At 39.0% G+C, this 17,352-nt stretch overlaps 3 protein-coding genes across 15 annotated transcripts in view; 1 reads left to right on the forward strand and 2 right to left on the reverse strand.

The window, feature by feature from the left end:
* Window positions 1-269: 269 nt before the first annotated feature.
* LOC119746362 (cyclin-dependent kinases regulatory subunit-like) lies at window positions 270-4,796 on the reverse strand. The gene is made up of 3 exons (XM_038223257.1): window positions 4,592-4,796; window positions 1,509-1,636; window positions 270-376 (listed from the first exon to the last, which is right to left on the reverse strand). Exons 1-3 carry the CDS (start codon window positions 4,651-4,653, stop codon window positions 303-305), a joined length of 264 nt encoding a protein of 87 aa, XP_038079185.1. The 5' UTR covers window positions 4,654-4,796; the 3' UTR covers window positions 270-302.
* Window positions 4,797-4,903: 107 nt separating this feature from the next.
* Window positions 4,904-8,865, forward strand: LOC119746364 (U6 snRNA-associated Sm-like protein LSm6). 3 transcript variants are annotated; one of them, XM_038223258.1, is made up of 4 exons: window positions 4,904-5,002; window positions 6,882-7,023; window positions 8,161-8,274; window positions 8,604-8,865. In XM_038223258.1, the coding sequence occupies exons 2-4, from the start codon at window positions 6,933-6,935 to the stop codon at window positions 8,636-8,638; spliced, it is 240 nt and encodes a 79-aa protein (XP_038079186.1). In that variant the 5' UTR covers window positions 4,904-5,002; window positions 6,882-6,932; the 3' UTR covers window positions 8,639-8,865. The 3 variants fall into 3 exon arrangements, with proteins under 3 accessions (XP_038079186.1, XP_038079188.1, XP_038079187.1); XM_038223260.1 differs by having other exon boundaries at window positions 4,970-5,007; XM_038223259.1 differs by lacking the exon at window positions 4,904-5,002 and adding an exon at window positions 5,661-5,799.
* A 1,956-nt stretch (window positions 8,866-10,821) lies between these two features.
* LOC119746365 (pregnancy zone protein-like) overlaps window positions 10,822-17,352 on the reverse strand; it is a 49,964-nt gene continuing 43,433 nt past the window's right edge. For all 11 annotated transcript variants that reach the window (XM_038223273.1, XM_038223266.1, XM_038223269.1 and 8 more), the window contains 5 exons: window positions 17,005-17,130; window positions 15,738-15,863; window positions 14,144-14,209; window positions 12,684-12,821; window positions 10,822-11,980 (listed from right to left, as the gene is read on the reverse strand). In XM_038223273.1, the coding sequence (XP_038079201.1) occupies window positions 11,820-11,980; window positions 12,684-12,821; window positions 14,144-14,209; window positions 15,738-15,863; window positions 17,005-17,130 (617 nt within the window). In that variant the 3' untranslated portion in view covers window positions 10,822-11,819. The remainder of the gene's footprint in view (window positions 11,981-12,683; window positions 12,822-14,143; window positions 14,210-15,737; window positions 15,864-17,004; window positions 17,131-17,352) is intronic.

Below are 17,352 nucleotides of genomic sequence, written 5' to 3' on the forward strand. Positions count from 1 at the left end.
AGTGAGTAATATCAAAAGCTTAATAACACTGTGCAAATACCAAATACATGTTCCTGATCCTTGACAGGTTTAGCACATTTCATCATGAGTGGAATAAATTATTGCTGGGATTTTGAGGACAGACTAACTCTGTCACTGTGCTGGACTTCTTTCCAACCAGACAACAGAGAATTATACTACTTTAATATTTACAAGGTTATTTTAATATTTACACTTTACAAGTGTGGATCGGTGCCCGAAGCGGGAAATCACACAGGGACAGCCATGTTGGGGGCGGAAGAGGGCTCGCTCCAGATAGCCTGTTATGATTGCACCATATTCTGAACCTCTGACAGGGGTTTGTGATGAGGTCTTCTGAAGAGGAGAATGTGAGGCTCTGAAACAAAAGAGATCAGAAAATGACGAGCTGGAAATAGGTATGGACTCTCTGCTCAAGTACCCTCTTAATGGTTACAAAGGGAGAGTTGAAGAGAGACCACTGGGAGGCCCTTTTGAAAGCAGTGCCGATGACACCTGTCACTCACCATAAGATGCTGACATGCACATACCGAACAAGAGCATACGTCGCGTGTGGTGTGTCCCTCCATGTAGAAATCTTGTGAGTAGGGCTGTCCATTTCGAAATTAGAAATTTAGTATTTGATTACTCAAAACTGTGTTGAACCCACTATCAGATATTCGAAACTGCCAGCTGCAACTGCGTGCTGCGCCAGTAAAAAGTTGCACGAAGAGTGTGCCAGATAAAATTTGCTCGCGGCGATTGATATGGAGTGCTGGAGTGTTTTGCAATTATTATTTAATAACTGTAAAAAGAAAATTAATCTGCTGAAGGGATGTGGACAAAAGTGGTACCCGACAATAAAGGGTCGCAACAAGATTATGACATCAGTCATTTCTCATTTGTGTCTATGAGTAGTTTTTTTCCTTCCAAATTTTTAAAAAGGCAAAAAGCTAATATTGTAATATTCAGTTGATCAGTCCGTCCTGATTTGAGGCGTGCGATCACACCCCCATGCCATAGCACGCCTAAAAGCTTCCTGAGAAGTGTGAATAATTGCACGCCTGAATTTCCCTGGACCACAGATCACACACCTATAAAATCACACACCTAGAAAAACCACACGCCTGGAAAAGTCCAGGTGTGCCTTTTTCCACACACCTGTGATTTTCAAATCAGAAGGACTGATGATTGAGTATTTGACTTATTATTCAGTATTTTGTGACAGCCCTACTTCCGAGTGCAATGAGTCTATAGTGGGGTTGAAAGTGGGAGGGCAAGTTGTCTACTGCACGCCAACTACGTGTGCTCAAAATCAGTGCAGAATGAATCATGCTGGTTTCAAAACAATCAGGTCATCCATATTTTGTTTTCAACTGAAAATAGTGTTCTGTGATTCAAGGCTCCCTCCCCCCACAAAAATTCCATTGGTTGATAAATATGAGCTCTGTAGTAGACAAGACAACAAACGATTATCACAGTACAGCTGGGTTTTTCTATGAATGACTTACCTGGTTCGTGGGCCATGTAGTGCACCCATCCTTGGCTCTGTTGTACTCCAATACCCCGCCATTCTGATTCAGTCATCAGGTGACCCTTACGGACCATCTTGGCTATCGACTTGGGCAGCATGACATGCCTGGTGATAAGAAAGAAAGACATTACAAACAAGGAAACTACGACTGATTTCTACCGCCTCCCACTGTAGGAAAGACTACGCATTTACCTGTACATGGCAAGCACTCTGAATCTCCGATGCCACTTCATTACTTCAATTCAGATGTGTGGTTTATGTGTACATGTACTATCATTGGTATGAAGACTAAACGTCATCTATCTGTCGCAGATATTGCTTAATTTATTTTAATGCATTCCTGGGAAATGCACCTTTGTGTCCCATTTAACCTTATTTTCAATTTTTGTTTTGCCATTTTCAAGGGTATTTTGGTGCCTTTGGGGTTGATTTTTATGCTAATACCAATTTCCATATTCATGAGCAACAGTGTGATGTCATTTCAGGCAGAAAGCTCAATGTCAATTTGTCAAGGCTATTTCAGCACCAAAAGTTGCCAGAATGTTTGATATTTCTGTCGTAAATGTTCCATTCTTTGGTGAATTGTCATTGTGTCACTAAATGGCAGTATTAAGCCGATAAAGCAAACTTCTCACAAATAATAAACAAATCTTTGGGTTCACAAATTGAACAGAAAAGCCTCATAAACTGAACAGTGTCTTTCTGAAAACAGCATTTTTAGTTGTCCAGAAAAGCATGGAACATTTAAATGTTTATAGAAGTGCACTTTTCAATAAAATTAACCAAAAAAGGATGTCAAATTTTTTTCATACATTTTAAGCATAAGAGGAGCAGAAAGTCGCACAAAATATGTTACTAAGAAAACTTTATTTCATGGACACTTTAAGTCAAAGTTGTTGTGATTTTACATTACATCAGTAGCTACAAAAGACTATGCCTTTTCCCTTCCCAATGGCCTAAATTCTTCTTGGCCATTATGAGAAAACCTCATAGGAATAGCTTGGGAAATCCCAGCTCCTTATGAAATTTGACCCAAAATGGGGGGGGGGGGATGTATAAAGCTGGGATTTGAATTAGACTAGCTCCAGGTATTTCCATCATGCCTCTCGCTCAGAATGTAGGAAGTGCAAACCAGTCAATAAACCCCCTTTTTTGGGTGGGGGGGACTTTGAATTTTAAGGAACCTCCAGTATATCAGGCATGCAGCTGAGAATTTAGGGGAAAAAAGGAAATTCCAAACCACACACAACTTTTTTTGTACAGTGTTTTCAGTTTGTAATGGCATTGATGAGAAGTAAAAAACAAGGAAATCAGTGGATGCGAGGAAAAAGTTGGAAAAATATTGCAACCTGACGCCACTTCTGCAATTGTGTACAAAGTCTATGGAGAGTCAAGAACAGTTGAAAAGAATTCCATACAAGTTACAACTTCAAAGCCACCACTCAGACCTCCTCCACAAAGTCTATGGGCTATGACAGAGAAAGTTAAAGTATTATCAAAGGATGTTTGCACTCCTAAAAAGTAAAATGTCTTATCATTTTTGCAATGAACATGATGAATGACCTTCATCGAGACTGTAGCAGGGCCAAGCTTTAGGTGTAAGTATTCATTGTAAAGTATTAGGAGTAGACCCCTTAGAAAAGAAAATCATTTTAGTTTTACTTAAGATCCCCCCCCCCTCCTTGTTGGTAGTGTGCCCCCTGTTTGTTTATTTTAGCCCACATGTTCCCACTATATTATAAGCTGCCACATGGTCGAGCCACAATTCAGACCAGCAGCGTGCAGTTCAGTCTTTTTCATTATAAAATATAAGCTCAAGTTCCTCCTGACTTGAGTGGTGTCATTCTGCTTGAAGTTAGTCTGTTGTTAGAGTCATTGATTTGTATTGTAAAGTCCACTTAAGTTATTACACACTGTATTGGTTTCAGGTTTTTAGTTTTAAGCATGTTAAGTCTTCAGTTTCTTGATTTTTGGTTTTAGTTTTATGGTTTTAGTCTTGATTTTCATGGTTTTGGCTTTAGTATTATTTGGTCATTTTGCTTTTCTTTTGAAGTTCTTGTAAATAAATCATTTTTGTGTTTTTTTGGTTTGAAATCTAGAATTTGTGTCTGTGTCTCTATTATTAATTCAATTTCCTCGCGACCGTTCCTTTCAAAGATCCCGAGTTTAATTTAGTTTGGTTAGTTAATCTCCATAGAGTCTTTAGTTTTTGCGAGTTCCCCATAGTGCGTCATTTTCCAGGTTATATGATTATGAAGAAAAAGCGGCGTCAGGTTGCAACATTTTTTCCAAAAAGTTACAGGCAGTTTCACTGCACAATACTGAAAAGAATATACGAAAAAGCTTGTTTAAAAATGTAGGTAACTTATAAAATGTAACAAATTTGTTTGATAAAAAAAAAAAATTAGTTAACAATAACATTAATTAAACATGGTTAACTCCGAAAAGTTTTGGGAAAGATTCCCATATCTGGCCATCATTTTTCACCCTGTGCACAAACCCTATGGCAGTATGGGCTGATGGGACTGGTCTGAAAATTTCTAAGTGTTTTCTCAGTAAAAATTCAAAATTTGTCACTGCTAATTTTGACTTTTTACTAGGACATATTATCACTTTCTGATGGCTGATAGGTCATTTAAGGGAAAAATAAGTGATGGCCAGATATGGGAATCTTTCCAAGTTTTGTTTAAATTAGGCCTATGTAAAAATGTGTAGCCTGTAGGCTAGGCATATTTTGTCAAATTGTAAAATCCACATTGCTACTGCCATGACGACTGCCTAGTTCACAAAATCACAGACATGACAAAGAGAGAAGACCATGATTTAATTTACACGTGAACAGTGAAACTAAAAAAAGACATGAAAGACATGAACATGCAGAACACGATGAAAGAGTAATTTAGCAGTTAAGGCCTAAATTAATTGTTCATGATTGATATTTTGCAAAAATACACTCACCCCCAGGGCCCCACACAATTTCAAAAATTAAATAAGGATCGATGGGACAGCATATTTTTAAATCAATTTTTTGGAGGAAAGAATAAACTCTTATTTACTCACCTATACTCAAACGTTTCATCGAAATACTTGTCAGAATAATAAATATCTTTGGCCGCCGACATAGTTTCGGTATGGCAAATTTCTGGGAAAATTCTGAATCTTCACAACAACTAGCTGTGCCTGGTATGCTTTCTTGTGGTCGGTCTCGCAATGTGATCGCCAAATTAAATTGCAATTTTACCATTTGAACCAGCCGCTTGCAGCGCTTCCTCCGATTGGTCCGTTTAGCGAGGTAAGGCCAAAAACTCATCACCATTGGCCAAAATTTAACATGTGACTTAAAGGAAGCTTAATGAAAGTGAGCCCTCTGTTGATGTTCCCTTCCTTCAAGATGACTTTAAAAAAATGCAAATAATTTTTAGCGTAAAAATTGTACAGCGCCCTCAATAGGTTGAGGAAAACGGAGTGAAGGTACGGTAGGGCCAGCTTCATTTGACTTTTTACACAATTTAAGCATTTTTTTTCAGCAGTCCGTGTACATTTTATGATTAACTTGTATATAATTCTTTAATGAGCATGGAAGGTACATGTTGCGTTGCGTTAAGGGACATTTGGTAATCCTTACTTTTAGGACCCCTTTCCTATATAAGGTTAAAAGACTCACCAAAACAGCTGACTATGACACTCAAAAGTGACATTCTGATATTTATTGACACATTTGAACATTTGGCAATGACACCTCTTGAATATCAGCAGGTTTAATTTTGTAGAAAGAGGGCAGGGTTTTGATTTATGAGGGGTTAAAGACGACGATGACAAACAGAAAATAAATTTAAAAAGCAAGATGGCGAACTGCAAAAAAAGGTAGGAAAGTTACATTTTCTTTGAAAGTGCTTTCAAAATTATAACTAACATGAGTTTGTCTGAAGAAAAAAGACTTCTTTAGCCTGCAAAAGTCACTTTGGTACTGGACAGTCATCTGCAAAAGTCAGTTTTGAACAGAACTCGTACAAAATAGAGGTGTCCTAAAAGTAAGGATTACCGGACATTTTGGGGAAATAAATCGGAATTTCTGTGCAGGCCTTCCTTCACAAGTGCCCCACACATTTCTCCCTGTCCCACACACAAAAATGACAATGTCTAGACAATGACAATGTGACGCAATGACATGATGTGGGAAGCATTATAATATTGGGTGGCTTGTGCGTAATTAAGCGCTCGCCTCTCACCAAGGTGACCACGGTTCAAATCCTGGCTGCGGATCAAATGTGAGTAGAGTTGTGCGTTTGTTCTCTCCTGCTGTGCCATGAGGGTTTTTCTCCAGGCATGCCAGGCATTGCCAGGCCCTCCGGTTTTCCAATCTCAATTCTCAGGCTGTGCTCCATGGTCATAGGCCCTATATGGGTCGATGTGGCCGGCAGCCATAGGCGCCTTTACGTGCCAGCGGCCCAACCACGTAATGTAGCCGCGTCCTTCGCAATTCAGCATACCAGCTGCGAGTAAGGACAATGAAGGATGATTAGCCTCCCAATATTATTACATGATGACTTTAAAGGGAAGATACAACATTCGCAAACATCAAAAAATGAAATGATCAAATTATCACGAAATACCTTACTGAACTATTAGGAAATGACAGTCTAAAGCGTCATGTAAAATCGTGGCTCCTTGTGGCATGCTGACATTTTCAAGAAAAACTATTTTTCCAACGCTGGTCGGCCAACCAGCGTTGGAACTTGGAGAAAACTGGCTTTTTTTCAAAAACTGTTCCTAATTTTTCATATTTAGTTATTCTGCATTTTCTTTGCAATTGATTACACACCTGTGAAGGGGTACAAGCCTGCTAGGCTGATTCTTTGACCTAACAATTCTCCAAAGTCTATACATTCTGCGTTTCATCTTAAGTGGGGTCAGGGAACCAGACTACAAGAACATGATTGGTTTTCTTGGTTTTCCAGCATCTACAAGCCCCAAACGTGAAACATGTCAGTTTCACAATATTTGCTATAACATACTAATCCTCCAAATCCATTTATTTCTGAAAATTGCAGCAAAAGCAAATGTTGTACATTCCCTTTAACAATATCCCTGTAACTGTAAGTAAACCTTAAGTAGGCCTACCTCTTAGTCTATCTTAATCATCAATCTCTACTTGTGTCTCAGGTGGTGTATTTAGTAATTCTGTGGACATGGTTGGGTCTCTTCCACTATTTCCAGATGCCCATGTCTGATAATCTATCCCCAGACCATGTCCGAAATGTTCAAAAAGGCGATTTGTAGTGTCCAAGTTACTGGGACTAGAGGCTAGACAACCATTGTAAATCTTGTCTCTTTCCAATCATTTACCTAGGGTTTGTGTCAAATTGTGGAAATCTTTGTTTCTTCCAAACACCTGAAAACAATGAGTCGCAAACAGACACCGAGTGACTTCCTAAAGCAGATCATTGGCAGACCAGTTGTCGTGAAACTCAACTCGGGAGTTGATTACAGAGGTAAGAATTTCATTTCCCAAAACTCCTAAAGGTACATTTGCTGGTCCCCGAGAGACCAGGGACCAATTTCACGGCACTGCTCAGCACAAAAATTGCTTAGCACAAAAAGGTCTGGCTTATAAAGCAGGTTACCAGCCAAAACTCCATGTGATTTTCATGCTAAGGCAAACAACAGCTGAATACTAATCATGAGCAGTATACATCACATGGAGTTTTAGCTGGTAACCTTCTTTTAAAGGCCAGACTTTTTTTTGGGTGCTAAGCAAATTTTGGTGCTTAGCAGCGCCGTGAAATTGGCCCCAGCCCATAGCCCTCTTTGCACCCGACTGACTGACACCATGGTCCCTTGTGAATAAGACTTGCTTAAGTTCCACATTGGCTAACAAGTTTGAAATGGAATTACCCCAGACTGGCCCCTTGAGTGCAGAAAAACATGCAGAACTAATTCAGGCCAACTTGACTCACTCTTGAGCCGACAAAATTCTCCAAAATTAATTTTTATGAGGCAAAGACAAGGTCCTCAGTATTTCACCAGCCAAGTTTCAAGTCTCAATTCAATTTTTAAAGGAGGCTTTTCTTTAACATTTTGCACCTGAGCGTCAAGCCAAGTGATTTCAATTTGAAGCTTAAGACGACTTGTATATGTCCAACTGTTTGAAAAGATTGACCCTTCAGTAGTCCTGTGGTATGACTTTGAAATTTGTAGAAATAAAGACTGAACACCAGATGCAACTCATCAAGTCATCATGAAAGCGAATGAATGAAGAAGAAGAAAACTTTTAGTATAAAAGGATGTTGGACTGGTTGTTTCATGTGCCAGTCTGTTTTGTTGTATTGCATGTTTTTACTGCCGTTAACTGTTAGGACTCTCATACACAGTATTTAATTGAATCCTAAATTTTACGACTACACCCAATGTATGAAAACATTTCCAGTGACTATCCATTCTGAATCAATGGAATATAATTTTGTGCACTCTGGGAGCAGTTCTACTAGACTTGCCTTGTTTGCAGAGAACCTTCCTCAATCCTACAAAATCCACCACTGGACCAGACAGCATATTTCAAACCGTGATCATTCAAACAAATTTCAGCAAATTTCTGAATGTGTGAACTAATTTTGTTTCCTTTTATACAGGAGTGCTTGCCTGCCTTGATGGCTACATGAATATTGCCTTGGAGCAAACGGAGGAATATGTCAACGGCCAACTGAAGAACAAATACGGAGACGCATTCATCAGGGGAAACAATGGTATGCACAAATGATAGGCTGTTTCTAACAAGCAGAGTTCCAGAATGCACTGATATACACACATGTTGTGACTCGGTTTCAGCTAATTAGATACATGTTATTTGCAATAATAGGGTTTTTAGTTAGGAAGCTCAAATAAGATTTTGTTGTACATGCTTATCTGCCAAAATCTCTTAAAAATGAAGGGATGGATTTTGATAGAGTTGGGAAGGTTAAAGATGTTTTTGTAGCTTCTGTGTAAAACCAATGTGTTGTGTCTGTCTTTTTTTTTTTGTAGAATAAATTAAACCCAAACTTAACAAACTTCTCTCCTGATTTTGGTTTTGCAGTATTATATATCAGCACCCAGAAGAGAACGTATTGAAGTGATGTGGGGGGGAACCAGATGACGTTTTCAAGCATCTGTTGTGTTGACTGTTCCTGTGTAGTCTAGCTGGTTCTGGATCAGAGTGGATCTAGAAGGGCCTTGAAAAGAACCAACAGGTTTCCAAAAGCATTTCAGTTAACCAATATTCGTTGTTAGAGCTGAAATGTATAATATCCAGATTTCTTTACTTGTATGGATCATTGCAAAATACAGTTAATTTAGGGGGAAAAGAGAGTGCAGAGTGGTATTCTTAGAAATGGCTTTTACATCCCCCCCCCAAAAAAAAAAATAAACAAAATTTGTGATCTTTGCTGCTGTGCAGTTAGTTACGTCAGTTAGATATAAGGAATGCCACATTGAGAGATAGACTGTTTCATGGATACTGACTTCCCTGTGGTCACATAGTAATCTCAGGGGGCTTATGCAATAGAAACACATCCCTGTCATGCCATTATATCCTGATCGGTATCCCTAAAACAGTCTATGGCATTGTAACATACAATTTTTGTTTATTTTATCACAGCTACATGTAACTAACTCTGAGAAAAGTAACAAGGGGGGTTGCCTTCAGAAAGAATGTTGCATCCATTCCAGGCGCCACTTTTTTTTCCTCACATATCTCAATGAATGTCACATCATTGCAAAAATGTTAAAAAGACATGAATCTGGGACGAGAAACATTTGCAATGTTGTTAGGAAATGCTTTGAAAATGTTCTTAACTCTCCGTAGACTTGGTACACAATCACTGAAGTGGCGTCTGGATATTACATCGTTTCCAGGGCATCTCATGGAACAGGTCCCTTATTTTGTACATGTATTGGCAAAGCACAGATTTTCCTTTTGAATTTTTAGATTTCTTTTTATTTTGGCCACTGTTTGGCTTCTTCTTTTTAGCTAGTAAACTCCGGCTAAACCGACATCGTACAACTCGTCAAATCGCTCAAGTCGGCCGTCTGACTAAAGTCCCGATTGTCCATAATGCATTTCCATCGAATTTTTTATTTCTAAGTCGGCTTTTATAAGTCACCATTTTGCTCAAGTCATCGTGTTACTCTCGGTCCCCTTTCCATAAAAAGCATTACAAAATCCTTTGTGTATTAAAGTCGGCATTCAACAAATCACGCATTGGCATCGACTTCCTGTACTGCGGTTGGCAAAGTGTCGAGTGAAAAGTGGTTTCGCACGGCCCGTGATCGCTGCATGCATCGGTGTCGAAAAAGGGTGTCCTACTGCATACACCGCATATGCATCGTGAGCATATCAATCAGTAACCCCTCTCGGCTGTACGCATGCGCTCTGTCCATTTTAGGGGTCGTCTTATTGAATGACTACTGCGTGCTGCAGTCAGTGCGTGCGTACGTATCTACCGCACCACGCACGCATTTGATTGGTTACTGTGCACGTACATATGTATCATGGTCTCCACTATCAATACCCCAAACATGATGAAATTTGAGGATTAATTTGCTGGATTCAACCCAAGCATTAAATCCAGGGTAAATCGAAGCCAATTAGTGCAATGAGTCATGTGTGCAAAAGACCATTCAATGAAGTCAGCAAAATGACGACTTGCAGCAGATGTCGGCATTCGCGCAAGCCGTCACAAATTCTGGGGTCCCAAGAGTGCCGACTTAGCCGGAGTTTACTGTATTTTGCTTGTTTGACAAGAAATCAATCTTGACATTTTGATTACTAAAACAGGGTTTTTTTTTAAATAATTTCAGAAAAGGAATTGTGAAAGCCATACTTGCAATACCTCATTCTTTTTACCCTGCTGAAAGATCACAGTGAAATTTTACGTTAAGTTTTGTCCGTCTCTGTTTTTGTGTGTTCCGCCTCCATTTGTATATCATGTAACTGGACAATATTTCATAGTTGACTTGATTCTACCGCGATAAGTTAATTCCCATGTTCTCTGTGCTCAGACACCGAGGAATTTCTCAGTTTGTAGAATATTATAAGCCAAAAAGGATCCCAATGGCAAACATTTTAATATCCATTTCTCGAAATGAAATGGTGATTTTTTTCTCTTGTGTTTAATGGAATCAAGCGGTGCACAGAAAAAAAGTTGATTATATAAAAAAGAGAAATCATTTTCTTTCTACACTTTGGTTTGTCCAGGAAAAGGGATTATTTTAATGACATAAACTTTTGATAATAAATAAAGGAAAACCACAAGTTTTCTATTGATTGAAATCGTTTACTTTATTTGTTGTTTCTAGCTGAATTTTCCTTTGACAAGAGGCCTTCTTAAGTAAACAAAAACAACCGAGGATTCATACGAATCTTAACTACATCTAAGTTACAAATTGGCACAAATCCACAATTGCTATTTTATATATAAAAAAAAACTATAAGTAAATCACATGCACAAAAAATAACATTGTTAACTGTTTAAAAAACTCCCAAAACTACATGAACATAATGTGGTGTAACGATATCCTAGTTATCAGCTGAAGTATCAAATTGTTTGTACGTCTTTGAAATATTATCATTCTCAAGACGAAATCGCCTGGAAATTCTCTTTACAAATTTGGTTACACATGATTAAACCTTTCAAAGCTGCAAGTTGGTAGATACTCTCAAAACAGCTGCGGACACAAAACTTTTAAAAATGTAACAAGACCAAAAAAACACTAGTCCGTTAATGCTACATGCTTTTCTACATCTATAAAATCAGGAATAAAAACATTAATTTCTACAGGATATATTAGCACCATTGTTTGGCAATTTTTTTTTATTTGAAACCATTACGAGCTGTCCAAGCTTTTACCATATATGTATTTGTATGCAATCGTTTAAAAAGCTTTTTTTTTTCGCGAATGTAGGTAAAAACAAATTGAGGTGAATACTTAAAATGTTAATATGTAAATATAACAACGGTGTACTTTGACGGCAATTCAAACTTAGTTTTTCACATCAAGGCAAGTTCTGACTATTTCATGTGAAGAAGCAAAAGCATAAACATCAAGTGATTTCATGAAGAACTTTGCAGTTCACATGCTCTTTTACAACAAAGAACAAACCGGTGTCTATGTCAGAAATGGCAAGAAAAACAATTCTCAATCATGAGTTCTTTAAATCTACTTATAAAATGATGCTGATACACATGAAAAAAAAAAACATCGTCGTGTTAACTGAGAAGAGGTCGGAAGTGTTTCATCTGTACTTGTTGTTTTAAGGGCAGCTGGACGTGCGGGCATCTACCAACTGGCCCTTGGTACTCCCCTTGAGTGGGACGATATAAGCCCCGCCCAGGTCTACGGTCTCCATCGTCCTCCTTCGCATTGTCTCAATCGCCACCTTGTCCATGGATGTTATGATCAAGACTCGATCTCCTGTTAAGACATGAAAAGATGGGAAGAGAACATCGATAGAAATACTCTTTGAGTTTTAATCAGACTTGATTGTGATCTGCTTTTGGGAATATGAGGAGTGCTGCCCGGTAGACGCAGAGAATGGAAAAATAGATACCTTCACTAAAGCTTGAGAGCATATTAGGCAATGAAGCTTTCTTGAATACCATACTTTAGTAAACCAGTGGCATATTGTAAAAGGAAGGTTTGTGAGCCGTACAAGGCACACATTATAGAATGTTCTTGAACACAAGTAGGTTTATACCGCAAAAAACACACTTTCTCAGAACAATCAGTGCTGCAGTCAAGCCTATCACAAGTCCCGTCAAGTCCCTGCAAGTCCATCACGAGTCCCCCCCAGACTCATATCAACTCACAAGCTATTCAAATGAGCTTTGACAAAGGCATTCCTTTGTTATTGTTCATCCACTGTTACTTGTGACTGGACTTGTGATGGACTTTACCACACCATTGATGACGACTTCAAGTTTAGAACTTGGATGCAAGTTATTATTTTGCATTTATCATTCTTTGGTTAACTACAAATGTGATTCAGCCCTTGAGCAATAACACGGAAATAAACCAAACCTACATCTTCAATAGAAACTTTTTTGTCACAATTTTGAAATCAATTTTTTTAAAAGGCACGCCAGGCCATCTTAGAGCCCCGCGTCATGTGACCAACCGTATGTAAGTTCATCGCAGATGCATTGTGGGTTCACTGTCGGTTTGATGTAACGTGTTTCGGACACTTTGTTCTCTGCCATCCTCAGGTCAAGCAGGATACGAAGCGTACCGTCACCTCTCTTCTTGGCACCAAAGACTGCGACGGCAAAAACAAAAACAAACAAAAAACCAAAAGGTTACAGCAACATAATGTCATTCAACTCCCATAAACAAATTAGAGGTGGTATTTATAAAAAAAAAATTGCCCCTCTGTGGATATTTTATTCATGTTGTCAACGACTTTAAATGTTTTCAGGACCATTTGTATCTCACAGCATACAGAAACAATTTCTTTCATTTCTACAACACAACAAATCTGGGTTAAAAATAAATTTCCAGTTATTTATTTATTTAAAACCATCTTAAATGGGGTTAACCCATCCAGCAGAAGCTACTCAATTGGGGCCTTGACATTACAAAAAAAAAATACATCAAGATAAAGATACAAACAAAGACAAGGCCTTGACACCAATAAGTTAATAATAAAAACGAGTCATCTCAAGAACAATTAATAAAGAAATAAAACGAGAACGACCAACTGACAATCCTCATCCCAGCTGACCACGTTATTTAACGGCATGACAAAAAGATGGGATAAAAAGCCAATATTTCATATGTTTGGGTCACAGAAAATCCACAATGTGTCTTGCATTTGCAGAGAAAACATTGAAAACCCTGTACATCTGATGCAGCAGTAACTTTTTGCAACATAAATACGTGTTTACACAATTTTGTTCCTCCAAAAGTTTTGATGGGATAGTTGTGAGAATGTTTATGCTCTACATTATAAAGATCTTTTCAACTAATTGTCAAATAGTTCTTTAAAGAGGTTGTGGAATGCTCGAAGACATTTCCGTCATTTTTCGGGTATATGTAGCCTAAGGTGTGATGAAATAAAAACGACTATTGTTTCTGTCATGAAATGAGTACAAAGGGTACTTTTGAGAGCTATTTTTCAGGACCTGTTTCGACCCGAACATGCAATTTGTGTAAAAGTCTTTGTTGCGGGCAGCAAACAAAACACAGTAAATCGTGACGTAATAAACAGGACTCGTTTATGCTACTCTACATCGGGAGTCCTGTTTATTACGTCACGATTTACTGTGTTTTGTTTGCTGCCCGCAACAAAGACTTTTACACAAATTGCACGTTCGGGTCGAAACAGGCATGACAGGACTTCAAAAACAGCTCTCAAAAGTACCTTTTGTACTCATTTTATGACAGAAACAATAGTCGTTTTTATTTCATCACACCTTAGGCTACATATACCCGAAAAATGACGGAAATGTCTTCGAGCATTCCACAACCTCTTTAATGCATTTATGCTTTTAAAAACCCGAAAGTACCCCTCGCCAAAAGTGGTCACTTCAAAAGCTGATCTCTTGATGGCATTTCCAGCAATTTTCAATAATCACTCACCGTAGTCCGAAGCACAGAACTTTTCCTCAAACCCGCTGGGGAGAGTGTCACTGCATATGGGACATGCTAGAGTACATGTACAAGAAAGATGGAAATCTGTGAGAACATTCTATCGAGGACCATTGGTTAAAGCTATAGTCCATCATTTGTAATTTGTGCATTTTGTTCGTTTGAAGCAACTAAAGAGTTCAAAATCTAATAAAGGATACTAAGCAACTAACCTGATAAAGTTTCAGCTAAGCTTCAGCTGTACATTCCGAGAAAAACCAGCATTCTAAGATCTCAATTTCAAATCAAAAGTTACTGAATCATGTTTTGAATTGCAGTTATACGCGACGTCGCGCACTGATCCGACGAATTATAACAAACGCGCGCGTGTGCGTCGTTCCAATACTTGCGCGCGCTGCGCTGAATAACAAAACGAACTACTAATTTAAATTTTCCTACGGTGCTTCTTAAGAATCACCGTTGGAAATGCCTTCTTTCGTTGATTACTTCAAAATGACAGCTTCCCAGAAAGAATAATTTCACAGGGAGTTTAGTTCCCTTACTATCTTTCAACTAAGTATGTTTTTCAACAATAATTACGCCAGTTACTTTTCGGATGGCTGCAAATGATGGACTATAGCTTTAACTAGTTATTTGTGAACTAGTTGATTCATGACATAACTTTACTTCTATGCACTAATAGCAACATGCAAAACGTTTTCTAGCAAAATAAGAAAGACAGAAGACGTTTCCTAGCAAAATAATGGTCAGAACGTGATGGTGGAACAATTCCCTGTCCTGGCTCTCTGCTGTACATTATGTGCTTGGTTCATAGTAAACAGTGGTGTAAATAACCTCGGTAGGGTGGAGCCAAATTTGGAACTAGGCTAGTTAAACTGTGGTTAACAAGCATGGGTTCAACAGACGTTTAGTCAAACAATATGGACTTCATGCATTAACCGTAGATTGTACTACGTGATCACTTTTCGAGAGCCACATTGGGGACACACTGCACGGGCGTAGTGGCGCCGTGGTTTGCACGCACACCGCGCAAAGTACGCTCGACGTTTATGTTTTTCAAAATGTGCTCAAACCTGTAGCGTATGATCGAATGGTCTCTGGATCAAGTGTTCCATAGGCCCTTGGCACCAGTGTTCCTCGGCCTTACTCTGCCCTTGGCACCAGCACCTATTTCATAGCTCTGGTTAGCACTGGAGCCTCGCATTTCATGTTGATGCTAAGCTGTACTAAGCAAGCCCAGCTAAACTGTAGCTCAAAAAGCCTTTTGGCACCATCTGCTTCAGAACGACAAACTTTTAGTCCACGTAAATTCCATACTTGCATGTGCATGCAGCTACATCAGTGTCAGTTGATGAAATCAAAAATTCAGAGAGAGACGCTAAAACTTAAAAAAAAAAAAAATCAATTTCTTGTGTGTGGATGCGTATGGTTTAAGGCAGTGTTGTACATACATAGGCACCCTGAATTTTTCAGATGCCTTAGGCTCAGTGCCTACTGTGCCTATTATATAATCCGGGCCTGGTCTCAACCAATCAATCAAAACGTTGGTTTTGACAAAAATGAGCCAATCAGGTGCCTTTCTTACCGAAGCAGTTGCCCTCGCTGTCCTCTTGATGGCCCTCCTCACAGTTGCACTCGTACGTGCCGGGAAAGTTTGTGCACACACTGTTGAGACCCGGGCAACTCTCCTCAAAAGTGCACTCATCAACATCTGAATATGCCACAGAAAGACAAATGTTACCTTTACTCCTCATGTAAAAATATCAAACCCCTTCCTCTCCTCCTTCCCCGCCCCTTAAAAAAATGACATTTTTTTTCGGTGCAAATGAAATTTTCTTTCATAACAGGTAATATTGACTTCTTTACCAGAAGCATATGCAGTATTTAAGTCACATATAAAGTAAGCAAGTATATAGACCCTTCTACAAAAAAGTTGCCAGTGAAGGTATTGGAGAATCCAGACTCGTGATCACTGTACACTCAAGATGTCGCCTTCAATGGAGAAACCATTGCACACACTGTTGTACAAAGTAACTGCCCTGTCATGGAATATCTGTACACTAGCTAGCACAATGCTTTCGCCATTGAAGGGGGCCTTCGTGATAGAATTGACAGCATGCCTTGATTAGTGCTGTGCCACACTGTGAGACAGTTTCTGCAGTAATTAATTCTCAATCACAGTGCAAACTGTTTCACTGAATACATTTTTCAAATCAATTTAATAAGTTTTGGTATTGGCAACTGTAGGCTTAACCCCTTTCAAGAACAATGGACCGATCCATTAAGCCCCTCCCACTGCACACGTAGGCAACAACACGTACACATCTCCAATGCCGACCTGCTTGTTCCAGCTGCACGCGTTACACTTACATGCACGCATGTCATACTTTCCTGCACGCATGGACGACATGAATTATGGCTGCAATTGATCGCCAAAAATTTGGTCTGTTGATGGGCCAAATCAAAGACTGAAAACATGTGAAGAGTTTATTTCTAAAACACAACACATCCATTTGAAAAAGTCGACTATTTTGCACGGTTTTTAAACTTTAAAGAATAAAAACAGTACCAGGTACCACAGCCATTTCTAAACTTCAGTTTTTGCCTTGTTGTGTTTTAAGTAATAACAGCCATCAAAATTGCTTTTGGGCAGCCATGAGAGAGTAGGATTCTATTAAACAGGGAACAAAACAGGGAACAAAACAGGGAACAAAACAGGAGACAAAACAGCGTATATCACGTTTCGGAAATAACATCTTCATGAGGTGTTTGGGAAGTTTCTTAAATCTTGAGCAATCCTAATGTTTCCATTTTTGCAATAGTTGGAACTTTTTTTTCGCCTTGTGACTCACCTGCGCATGTTCCTTCAACCTCCTCATAGCCAAGCTCACAATCGCATCGGTAGGTTGAGGGCAGGCTTTCGTCGTCCACACAGACACCGTCACCGCACACCTCAGGGTACAAGTTGCAATAGGTATCTGTGCCAACACCATGGAAACAATAAGCTTTATTTTGCCACTGCTCAAACCAAAGGTCTGAACCAGATGCCAAGAGTAAAAAGCATGAAAACAATACATGCACTGTATTCAGAATTATTTTCTACTGTTTCCACCAATGCAAATAGTCTTCCCGAGTCTTTTGCTATGTGTTCAGCAGTGGCCCCCACACACAAGGCAATGAATGTAACAATCGTGTTGTTA

The sequence above is a fragment of the Patiria miniata genome, unplaced genomic scaffold (genome assembly GCF_015706575.1).
Source record: "Patiria miniata isolate m_02_andy unplaced genomic scaffold, ASM1570657v1 HiC_scaffold_7, whole genome shotgun sequence".
Lineage (NCBI taxonomy): Eukaryota > Metazoa > Echinodermata > Asteroidea > Valvatida > Asterinidae > Patiria > Patiria miniata.

What these genes read in the sequence shown, in the direction of transcription:
- LOC119746362 (XM_038223257.1), bottom strand. Translation starts at nt 4,653, where the DNA reads ATGTCGGCGGCCAAAGATATTTATTATTCTGACAAGTATTTCGATGAA. An exon ending in GATGAAACGTTTGAGTATAG is followed by an intron (nt 1,637 to 4,591) that starts GTGAGTAAATAA and finishes TCTTATCACCAG; the next exon opens with GCATGTCATGCTGCCCAAGT. An exon ending in CTACATGGCCCACGAACCAG is followed by an intron (nt 377 to 1,508) that starts GTAAGTCATTCA and finishes CTTTTGTTTCAG; the next exon opens with AGCCTCACATTCTCCTCTTC.
- LOC119746364 (XM_038223258.1), top strand. Translation starts at nt 6,933, where the DNA reads ATGAGTCGCAAACAGACACCGAGTGACTTCCTAAAGCAGATCATTGGC. An exon ending in CTCGGGAGTTGATTACAGAG is followed by an intron (nt 7,024 to 8,160) that starts GTAAGAATTTCA and finishes CCTTTTATACAG; the next exon opens with GAGTGCTTGCCTGCCTTGAT. An exon ending in ATTCATCAGGGGAAACAATG is followed by an intron (nt 8,275 to 8,603) that starts GTATGCACAAAT and finishes TTGGTTTTGCAG; the next exon opens with TATTATATATCAGCACCCAG.